At 52.4% G+C, this 10,847-nt stretch overlaps 1 protein-coding gene across 6 annotated transcripts in view; it reads left to right on the forward strand.

Annotated features, from left to right (window-relative positions):
- The window catches only part of BCL2L11 (BCL2 like 11), a 48,670-nt gene extending 39,219 nt beyond the window's left edge, over positions 1–9,451 (forward strand). For 5 of the 6 annotated variants that reach the window (XM_045287158.1, XM_045287161.1, XM_004707928.2 and 2 more), the window contains one exon: positions 5,254–9,451. In XM_045287158.1, coding sequence (XP_045143093.1) covers positions 5,254–5,352 — 99 coding nt within the window. In that variant the 3' untranslated portion in view covers positions 5,353–9,451. The remainder of the gene's footprint in view (positions 1–5,253) is intronic. The other variant, XR_006679805.1, reaches the window with a different exon arrangement.
- Positions 9,452–10,847: the final 1,396 nt, after the last annotated feature.

The raw sequence follows: 10,847 nt of genomic DNA on the forward strand, positions 1-10,847 counted from the left end.
CCGCCGGCACCCAGCAAGGCCGGGCTCTGCCCTGTGCTCCCTGCACCGCCTTGCTGCCCTTCCAGCCCTGTCCGTCCTTCAGCAGAGCACTGCCTTCTCTAGTGCTTTCCCATGGCACAGCCCCCACACCCTGCCTCCCGCCCCTGTGACCCCAGAGAGCCAGGGTTCTTTGTATCTTACGCTCTGTGGACCCCCTAAGAAAACATTTAGAATGCCCTGTCTAAAGAGACTAGAGACCACCTCAAAGGGCGTTTCTTTGTTTGGAACATTAACTGACCCTCGGGGGTTATTAGAGAGAGACTTGGGGGTCTAGTGGGTGCTAGTGTTGTCTGCTAACTGCAGCATCAGCAGTCTGGACCCACCAGCCGCTCGAGTGGAGGCGGCTTTGTGTTGCTGTGAAGATTTCCGACCTTGAAGCCCATGAGGCACGTCTGTCCTGTCCTGTAGAGTTGTGGTGAGTCAGAGTCGCGGTTAGGGAGGGAGTGGGGAGGGAGAGGTCTGTCCACTTTGTTGCTGTTCCAAGAACCAACCTTTGGTTCGTTGATTTGGGCTACACTGTGTTACTTCGGTTTCTATGGATTTCATTCACTCATCTTCGAGAAGCTTAGATGGATGGTCAGAGGACATTTTTCTTAGCTCCGAAGCTCAGGCCTCCATCTGTAGAAGGGGGAAGCCTTGGGCCTGTGGTGCGGAGGCAGGCCGGGGAAGCCCCGCCCGGATGGATGCATCCTGTGAGGCGGTATAGTTTGAGAAGTCCAACGCTTGACCATGTTGCAAGCCTTCTTGACGGTGTTGTCTGCTGCGACTCGGAGCAGCCTTCCTCCAGCCTTCCTGCCTCGGCATGTGTCCATCCCCGACCTGGAGCCCTCTTTCGGATTTGTTCCTACTGAATAACTCCTCTTCCTTCAAACTCAGTGCAGGGATTCGTTTGGGAGCCCTCCACCCCCTCCCCCATGCTTCAACCCCTTGGCTTGCCCGCCCCCGCCCCATTTATCATGGTCATCCTCTCTCGTTTCTTCGTGGGGCATGGCCTCCAGCGGGTGCCATCCTCCTGGTGTGGCAGGATGGGTCCTGAGCATCTTAACTCTCCTTCCGTGTGTGCGCAATCATATTTCACCAGCACCTGTGGGCGCTCTTGCACCGGTGATGTCGGGAAATGGCATGCTTGTGCCTCCTGGCCTCAGTGGCGGCATCCCCCAACCCCTTGCACACTGCCTCCCTCACCATCGGCACCCATAGGGTCCCTTCAGGTGTTCCTTTTCTGAACTTGGTGGGAGTGACTTTAGCATTGAGTTGGGTGTACACATACGCCCTGCAGTTGAGTTGGCCTTCGCTGTGGTGCCAGCCAGCAGCAGGGCTGCAGGAGTCTCTCACACAGATAGAGGGTGTTTCCAGGGCCGACACTAAGGTGGACAAGCAGGGGCTGATGATCAGGGGCACGGCTGGTGGCCATCGATGTCACACCTCACATAGCCCAGCCGTTCTGGAGTCACATTCAAGGCTGCGGAGACAGGATGCTCTCCCTTGAGGCACGTGTGATTTTGCTGACGAGACTCTTGAGTGCAGCCCCCTGACATGTACGTATGTGCTGCAGCAGGGAGCGCTGTCTGTTCATGCGCCATCCTCGCCGCTGCCACTGCTGCACCACTGCTGCAGCCACGGTGTTGGTCCAGCTCGTGGAGGGCCGCCTTTTTGCTGGCCCTCTCCTTTGCCGGGCTTGATGCCCTTCTCCAGGGAATGGTTCCTCCTGGTGGCATGTCCTGAGTCGGTGAGACACACCCTCACCACCCTGGCTCCCACAAGCACACCGGCCGTGCTGCTTCTCAGACAGTTGTGCCTGTTCTTTGGGCAGAGCGTGGCGTGTTGTGTTCACGTTCTCCAACACCATCGTTGGGAGGCACCCGCTTTTCCCTCCCAAGTCCTCCTTCCTCATCCACCTGTCACATGCATAGGAGGCTGTTAAAAATGCCATGGCTTGGGTCAAAGGCACCTTAATCCTCAAAGGCACACTCACAGTGACACACACATGCACACACACCCCCCACCCCCTGTGGGTTTCTTAGAAGTAGAAAGTTTACAGGAGTAGAAAGCCCAGTCTTTCTCCCTTGGAGCTTCTGGTGGTTTTGAACTGCCAACCATATGAGTGGATCACAGCCTAGCGCTTAGCCACTCCCCCCCCCCACCCCCTTAAAGGGCTTGTGTGACAGACTTAACCCATGCACCGCCTCCATCGACTTCTCGACCGCTGCTTCCATGAGAGCTGTGAACCCCCGAACAAAGAAACCCTTGACAACCTCTGCATAGTCTCTGTTGGTGGCGGTGCTGCTTGTTGGCCCAGATGTGCTGCCTTTTGTTGGTTTGTCATCCGTACTGAAAGTCTTGGCGTGTTCACACTCGTGGATCTTCGTCGTCAGCAAATGTTTCAAGCCTCTTCACTTTCAGCAAGCACGAGGTTGTGTTACCTGCATCTCCCCGGGTGTGGATGAGCCTCCCACCAATCCTGATGTCCCATTCTTCTTTGTCTAACCCAGCATCTCCAGAGATGGGCCCAGCGGGAGGATGGTACAAAGATAAGCCTCTGATGCAGACACTGCCTGATTGTAATCCTGACTTCTTCACCCCACAAAGCAACACAGCCCCTGGTGCAGCAACTGGCATGATACAGCCACAGTTCCTCATTCCGACCCAGCAGTGCTCTCGTACCAGCTGCTGGCCTCTGCACGGGCTGGTGGTCGCCCTGCCTGGTGTGGGCACCCAGCTGCAGCCCTCGTGCCACCTGCCCCGACCGGTGCTCTCGACCAGAGCATGTGCGTCTGCCAGCCCTGCAGGCATTAGAGGGCAGCAGGTTGGTGGGCCAGACACGGGAGCTGACCCTGTGCCCCGTTTGCTGAGGTGCGGATTGTCAACCCTGAGTCAGTGGCTGCTTGAGTTGGCAGGGCCAGCTGTGGGGGACATTTTCTGAGCTGGGGCTGCTTTCTGAATCCGTGGCCCTGGCTTCCTCCGCGGACTGTTGCCCACGGGCAGCTGTTCGCCAGCCTGAAAGTGGCCCCCTGCCAGCAGGTGCCGCTTACCAGGTTGTGCGGCCTTGACTTGGGGCACATCGACCTTCTGTACCATCTAGCTTCCTGTGTCGGGGACCAGGCATTGCCTTTGCCAACATTTCCTAGCTGTGGTTTTTCTTTTGTTAAAGAAACTGGGAAGTGGAGGACTGAAGCGGTGTCTGCCCCCACCCCACCCCCGGGCTGCAAGCAGAACTGTGCAGACAGGAGGAGGGTGCCGGCAGCTGCAGCTTGGGAAGCAGGGGCTGGAGTTCTGTCAGGGTCACGCGCTCTGGCTCCGCGTGAGCCATTTGGGGTCTGTCCCCAGCGTGGCCCAGCCCTCCTGTCCGTGTTGTGTGTGCTCCTCCGAGGGACCCAGGCACGGCAGGGGCATCGGGTTGGCATGGCAGTGGTGGCGCAGCCTGACGCTGCATACAGTTTCTTCATTTCAGCAAACTGCGGTTAGGTTTTGAATCAGCCTCTTTCAACCTTATTAATGTTAGCCAAACTAAAATTAACCCTTCCCCTAAATTATTCTCACGTAGACGAAGCAGAGTAATTACGAAAGTTAAATCAAAACAAAGCAATCGTGTACGTAAGAAAGAAAGAAAAAGAAAGATAAAAATCGCAGGCTGTGGTCACAGAAGGGCCTCCGCAGGAATTGCTCACAGAAAGCTGGTTTCCTCCCATCGGGTTCTGGAAGGAAACAGGGAACTGCCCTGGCCTTATCACCATCCCATGTCGGGAGCTCCCGGGAGCTGTGTCAACAGCTGGTGGCACCGCCCCTGCCTGGGACAGTGGTTGGGGACCCGACTCCTGACTGGGTTTCTGCGGAAGCGCCTCCTCCCCCCCAGAGGAGAAAGGGGTCTGTCCTGCACTGTAGACGGCCTTAGTGGCTTAGTCTCAAGTGTGCATTAACAGGGAAGGACCAATATCGGTTTTCAGACATGGACAGGAAGGGGTTGCAGCTCCTCATGTTTGGGCAAAAGTGTTGTGTTCCCTTGCTTGGCTGCTCTGAGCTCAGCCTCACAGTGAGCCCCATCCAGGGGCCAGAGGGGGGCCAGTGGTGTCCAAGTGGTCGGGTTCTCGCCTTCCTTTACCAAAGGCCTGGCCTCAGGGTTCGACTCAGCGGCAGCTGGCAGCTGCTGTGTGAAGCTGAGCATTCCAGCGTGAGACAGACCAGGGAGAAAGGTCCACAGCCCTGTGGTCTTTTTTCCATCCTTGGACTTTGTTGAAGCCCCTCGTGTATCGTGAGACACTGCAAAAACAACTTTTACATTTATTTTTCTTTTGCTTTATGCTTTTTGCTCCTCCCTGGCCTTGGATATGGGGAGACAAGGCCACTCCCTCCCTCCCGCCTGTCTCATGGTGGGCATGGGGCTGGGCCGCAGCGTTTACCCCAGGAGCCTCCCAAGGGGCAGGGTGCTTGGGCCTGGCACTGCCTCTGCACCTTATTTAGCTCCCTGGGCAAATTGCACCAAAATCACTGGTTTCTTAAATAAATTACAGCTACCAGAAAACTCACCCTTGTGGGAATCGGAAACATATTTGAAGGTCACTAACTTGGCTCATAGGATTGTTGCTTCAGATTTACCAAGTTCATTCCTCCCTTTCTGTTCCCTACCACTCACTGGACACAACACCAATGATGTAAAAATAAACCAACAGCCTCACTGCCGTTGAGTCAGCTCTGACCCCGTCAGGTAGAAATGCCCCGTGGGTTTCTAAGACTGACTTCCAGGGGAGTAGAAAACCACCTTGGGTGGTTTCCAAGTGCCTGACCTGCATAGCGGCCCAGAGCATAGCCTGCTGCAGCACCTAGGCACCACCGCGGAGCCAGCCGCACGGTGCTTGTCCTCAGCATGGGGCCCGTTTGCTGAACAAGGTGGCTCCGGCCCGTGGGGCATGGGGGGCTGTAGAAAGACTAAGAATGGGGCTTCAGGGATTTTCTGTGAGGTTCCCAAATAGTGTCTTGATTGTTCTTTTGATCGAGGAAGACAAACATCCTTTGGCGCGTCCTGTGTTTGCAGGGGAGGTAGAGATGAGTGGGCTTTCTCAGGGAAGGGCCAGCACTTGGCACGGCGATCTTTATAAGAGGGGGGCTTTCCGTAGTTCTTAAGAAGGGATTGCCTGCTCACTTAAATACGGACCCTCGCCCCTCAAAAAAGAATAAGGACGAAGACACTAAAAAACACGTTCCTCTTTGCTCTTCCAGGTTCTTTTGAATAATTACCAAGCAGCCGAAGACCACCCGCAAATGGTCCTCCTGCGACTGTTACGTTACATCATCCGCCTGGTGTGGAGAATGCAGTGACGGGCGCCGTGAGCGTGCAGGCATGCACAGACGTTGTGCACGTCCACACCGCGAGGCCGAGCCCCGCCCTCACCCGGTGCTGATCCTGTGCCACCAGAGGTCCCTCCCCAGCAAGGGGCGGGCGGCTGAGGATGCCGGGCCAGTCTGGACTTCACCTGGCGCATTACCGCTTGGCACAGGCTTCAAGTGGAAGGTCCTTGTGAATGTAAATGAGGGAGGATGTTCGGTTTTTGTTTGGTTTTTAATGTACAAATCATGGTTTTTCTTTTTTGGAAACGATTTTATGCAAGAATGGTGTTTTTACATGTACATGTGGTGTGCGTGCGTGTGTGTGTGTGTGTGTGTGTGTGTGTGTGTGTATGTGTGTGTGTGGGTTCTTTTTTTACCTTCTTTAATAAGGGCAGGTTTTTCAAAAAGGAAATGGAAACTTTTTGACAAACTCTTGAATGATTTTTGTACTAAAATCTTAAGAACCTATTGCCTACACTCAGAGGATTATGTAAACTCTGCAGTGGAGACTGAGCCGGCTACTTTATACAGCTGCCTTAGTTTATTTTTAGAGATTACTGTACAGCATTTTTAAACAGGGAGAGGTATGCTATGCCCCGTCCCCCCTCACCCCCCATGTTCCCACTCCCTGGCTTTGCCTCTTTGACTTTTTTTTTTCTTTTTAAATAGGACTATTATACCAAAAGAGTCCCTGTGACAATGGGGCGGGTAAAGGGCGGAGGGTCCGTAGCCAGCCTGGGCTGACCACCGCTCCCGTGTTGTAAATGCCCACTTACCTCTTTCAGTGCAGTTGGCTCTGTGCACGATTCCAGGCTACTGGTGAGTGTTTCTCCGGCCTCCTGTGTGAGCTCCCCTCGTCTGTGGACGCAAACCACGTGTGAACGTTTCACACCCATGGGACTGTTGGCCTTCCTAGGAGCAGGCTTGTCACACGTGAGCTGCCCTGTGGAGTCCTAGCTAGTCCCCAGCCCACCCCACCCCCCAGCCCCCAATGCAGCTCAGTCCAGCACAGGGTTTCGGACGGGCACTGCCCCTGCACAGTGAGCAGTGGAGTGGGGGCAGCACAGGCTGCCATCGGGGTCCGGCGTGCCCTGGCTTTTAGGCCAGTTAGAGTCCTCCCAACCAGAAGTGCCCCGGGATTTGGGTGGTGGTCCTCCTAACCCATCTTGAAGTGTAGGTTTCACCAGTACAGCAGGAGAGTTGGTTGGGCGGGCAGAAGTCTGCCGTAGGCCCTCAGCCTTCTGACAGCTATCCTGCATTCTCCATTGCTCTGTGACAGCCAGGTGCATCCCGGGCCTCTGTGCTTTCCCCTCCCCAGCAGGGAGCAGGTTGCCCCCCACCCCTTCCCCAGCCGCAGCACTCTGTCTGATAGCTGGTGGGGGACCCTGGATTGGGGAGTAGTGAGAGAGAGGTGGGGAGATCATTCTGTGAACCCTGTAATCCTCAGCAATCTTTTGGAAACTCAGACCATTAAGAAGGTTTTTTAAGACAAGAGTATGAGTTTTCAAAGGAGTCATGAGTGCCAACAGCGGTCGTGTGTGTGTGTTTTGCCGTGTGGAGGACCAGTGTTTTCATAGGGTTAAATACATGGAAAACTTATTCACTTGTCTCCTCCTAATTATATATATATATTGAATACTCACTTTTTCCTTTAGATAGAGACAGTTTGATGGCAAATATTGCCCCTCACCTTTTTTCTTTTTAACCTTTCCCTTTTTTCCTGAAAGTTGTCCTGTTTGTTTTGAAGCTGTGTTGGATCTTTGCTTGTGTTCTCGATGTGTCCTGAACCCCCCTGTAGGGTCACAGAACCCTGGGCTGTCAGGAGGGATGTTGGGAGGTCAGCCTCAGGGCCCGCTAAGCACACCCACCAAAGACATACTTGGTTCTGGGCCACTGTGCCCCCAGGATACCCCCCACCCCGGTCACGTGCTAGTCTGTCTCCCTGGCTGGAGCACTGTACTCTCTGTTCAGCCAGGACTGTGCCCCCTCTGGCGTGGCAGCCCCCCATGAGGAAATAGGCAACCCTATGAACTGTGCAAGTATTACCAATGGGATATCGGCGGGATGACAGCCGTCTGTACAGTGTGTGTCTGCCCCAAGGCCTCCCTGCAGAAAGTCTCCCCCCACGGGTATGCCTCTCCCTGCCTTCCCCGCCTCTATGTTTTTCTAGGTAGAAGAAGGAAATAACTAGATTCCCCACCCACCCCCCACTTTTTGAGAAAACTGAATGCGGGTTTTGTGCCTTGACACCCTCTGTCCACACGAGGTGTGTAGAAAGTGCCCTGTGGCTTAGACCAGAAATGCAATAAACACGCAGCGCCTCGGGAAGCTGCGTCTTCCCAAGGCTGCCCTCCCCCCTCCTCCCCTGCACAGCTGATTTTGTGAAGGATTTTCTCTGGTTGGGGAGAAACCAGTGTAAAATTGCTTCTGATCAAAAACAAATGTATAGCAGAAAGTGTTTTGTGCCCCCCCCCCTTTCCGGCTTCCCCCCTTCTTAATAGTGTATATATTTTGACTATTTATTAGATTAGGAGGTCATATTTTCTTTACCAACTGAGCCAAAATGTCTGTGTGCAATTGTGTTTCCTTTTACCTTTCTTGTAAAAATTTGTACAGCATAAAGAAGTAAAAAAACAAACAAAAAAATCAGTTTTTTTCCTTAAAATTTTCAGAATTGAGGATTGTAAATATTGTAGAGATTCCCTTTCTGTGTAATGATGTGTCCTACTGTTTCATAATGCTGTAACTTGTAAAAAAATAATGTATATTTATTTTCTGCTTATTTAATGCCTTCACGTTCTGAAGAGTATTGACTCCCTGCCCCACCCCCAAGCCCTGCTGTCCCGAGTGATGGTTGGTCAGCTCAGTGCGGGCCTGGCGTCTCCGGTTGCCAATAACTCGATGGTCAGATGGGCAGGCACTCTTGAGTTTCCTTGTCCTGTTAATGAAGTCCGTGTTGAATTGCCAGTGGGTGACTGTAATTCTGACAGACAACAAGATGCAACCCCAAGAGTCCCCCAGCATCTCTGTTGCAAAGCGGCCAGCTCCTCAGAGAAGCACATCAGGTTGAGTCCAGGCCGTATCTGAAAATGAAGCGTATTCTCAGCAGTTGGGGGTGAAATAGCCCCCCACCCCCAGACAACCTAGTGTTCAGAGAAATTTTAAAGGTGCCCGTTTCAGAGGTTAGCCTTGAGGTGGACCAAGGCCAGGTGGGGTCGTAGGTCCAGGTGAGTGATTCCCGGCCAGGACCCCCTTGGCCTGGCAGTGTGGCCGCTGCTCTTGAGAGTGACATCAGGACCACCTCATACCACGAGCCCCCCTTGTTGGTAACTGGCTTTTTCCCTCCCTGCCAAATGCCTAATCAATTCTTTGAGGTATGGACCAGTAGTGGTCCTTGGGAGCCAATTGTACAAGCCCCGATCCCCCTGAACCATGCCTGCGTTTGACCAGCCTGCTTCTTCAAGTGGATGCCCTCCCCCTTGGGTCTTCATCCTTTTTGAGAGAAGCCGGCATGGGGTGGGGGCACCAGTGGATGGACTAGGTGTTGAGATAGGAAAGCTCATGGAAGCTGTTTGGGAGACAGCTGGTAGCTCTGTGCAAAAAGGGTTCCCTCACCCCTGCTGACTTAGTGTGGTGCCTGCGTGTGCTTGGATGTGTTCACACGTGACGCTAGGTCAGCCCAGGCAGCCCCTGCTCTTCCGTGGACAGCATGTACAAGAAGCAGCCTCAGGCTCCCGGCTCTGTGTCTTGACTGCTTGTGTGTGGACTTGTCAGCCTCCAGAAGCTCCCCAGTGTAAGTCCAGCTTCTGTGAGCACTTGTTACTGTATCGAGACTCATCAGGTACCCGTTTATAAATAGCACTGACCTGTCTGTATACTGACTCATCACTAACTTGTTTCCTAGGACCCAGCGTATGTAGCATTTGTACTGCAATTTCCCTGGCTTACTTGTGTTTTGCACTGATGAATTTTGACAGGGTAATTGCCACTTTACTTGTGCAATACTGCTGTAAATAACTGCAGATTTTTTTAAGAAACTCAATCTTTTATGTTCTTGATGAATTTTATATAAATAAAACTTTCAACTAGTTTTGGCGAGCTGTTATGATTTGTCTCACAAAGTGGAGGAGCGAGCGGGTAGCCGAAAAGCCTGAAGCGAGTGTCTCCACACCCACACACTCATTCAGCGTGTCCCACCTTCAGTGGCGATTCTGTAATGCCTTGCTTGAAGACAACTCTGCCGTAGACTTAAAAGCAAACCACTCTTCAAAGGTTTGAAGTGGCTGGTGAGACTGCGAAGTGTCTGCCCACGGTCCTCGTTAGGTATGACTCAACACCGACAGCGAGGGGGGCAGGGGGGAGGGCGTATGTATCAGGAGCCGGCTCTGATCGGCATTGATTGATTGGTGGTGACATCAAGCCCTCTGGCCATCTTAACCCGCTCTCCCAGGGTACCGAAAACAAGAGTCTGATGAGAAATCTGAGTCGGAAAGGGTGGTGCACAGCACCTGCTCAGCCGGAGGGATTGCCAGGCGAGAACCTGAGCCCCTGAGCCCCTGAGTGTGAACAAATCTCACCTACTGAGCCTGGGGGATCCCTTGGTGTGCACTCAAACCAACCAAACCAAACTCAATGACGTCAAGTCGACTCCAACTCTTTACAACACTGTAGGATAGGGTAGAACTGCCCTGTGAGTTTGAGTCTAACATTTTTGTTTTGTTTTGTTTTTTCATTTTGGGGGTGGGCAAGAAGAGCAGACTGTAACTCTTTATGGGAGTAAAAAAACCCTGTTTTTTTCTGAGGAGCGGCTGGTGGTTTTGAACTGCCAACCTTTCGGTTAGCAGCCAACCCACTGTGCCAACAGGGTTCTGGGTACAAGCTGATTCGGGGATGACAGACATTAAAGCCCATGTAGGAAAGTGTGAGTAGCTGCTGTTGCACCTATGCACAGCAGGACTGGGCCATTGTGCTCTCTGGGGGGTGCCTTGCCTGAGTGCTTGGAAATAGATTGCCAGGCCTTTACTCCTAGTCTGTCTCTGTATGGGAACTGCAGATGCCAGTTCTGCATCACAGCTACAGAAAGCCTCCACAGACAGACAATGGGCTGCTATGCATTGACTGGAAATTGAAACCCGAGTCTTCTGCATGAAAGGCAAGAATTCTACATCTGATTCGGGAATAAAGGTTCTAAAATCTAAATATTAATTACGTAGTCTACCACTTTGACTCTGCAGTCAACAAATGATAGAAAAATTCGACTCCTGCTAAGCTTTCTTTCAAACTCATAACCTGTTAATATGTGACATATTCTTTTAAATAAATAACTATATATATATATATATATATACACACACACATGTATAGAATGTTAGTGCAATCAATATGTGACATGTTCTTTTATATACATATGCATATGTAATATAGGTGAATATATAAAATGAACCCTGGCAGAGTAGTTAAGCACTTAGTGGATAACTACAAGGTTG

Source organism: Echinops telfairi, unplaced genomic scaffold (assembly GCF_000313985.2).
Source record: "Echinops telfairi isolate 266 unplaced genomic scaffold, ASM31398v2 ScPeMD7_11;HRSCAF=52, whole genome shotgun sequence".
NCBI classification, from domain to species: Eukaryota; Metazoa; Chordata; class Mammalia; order Afrosoricida; family Tenrecidae; genus Echinops; species Echinops telfairi.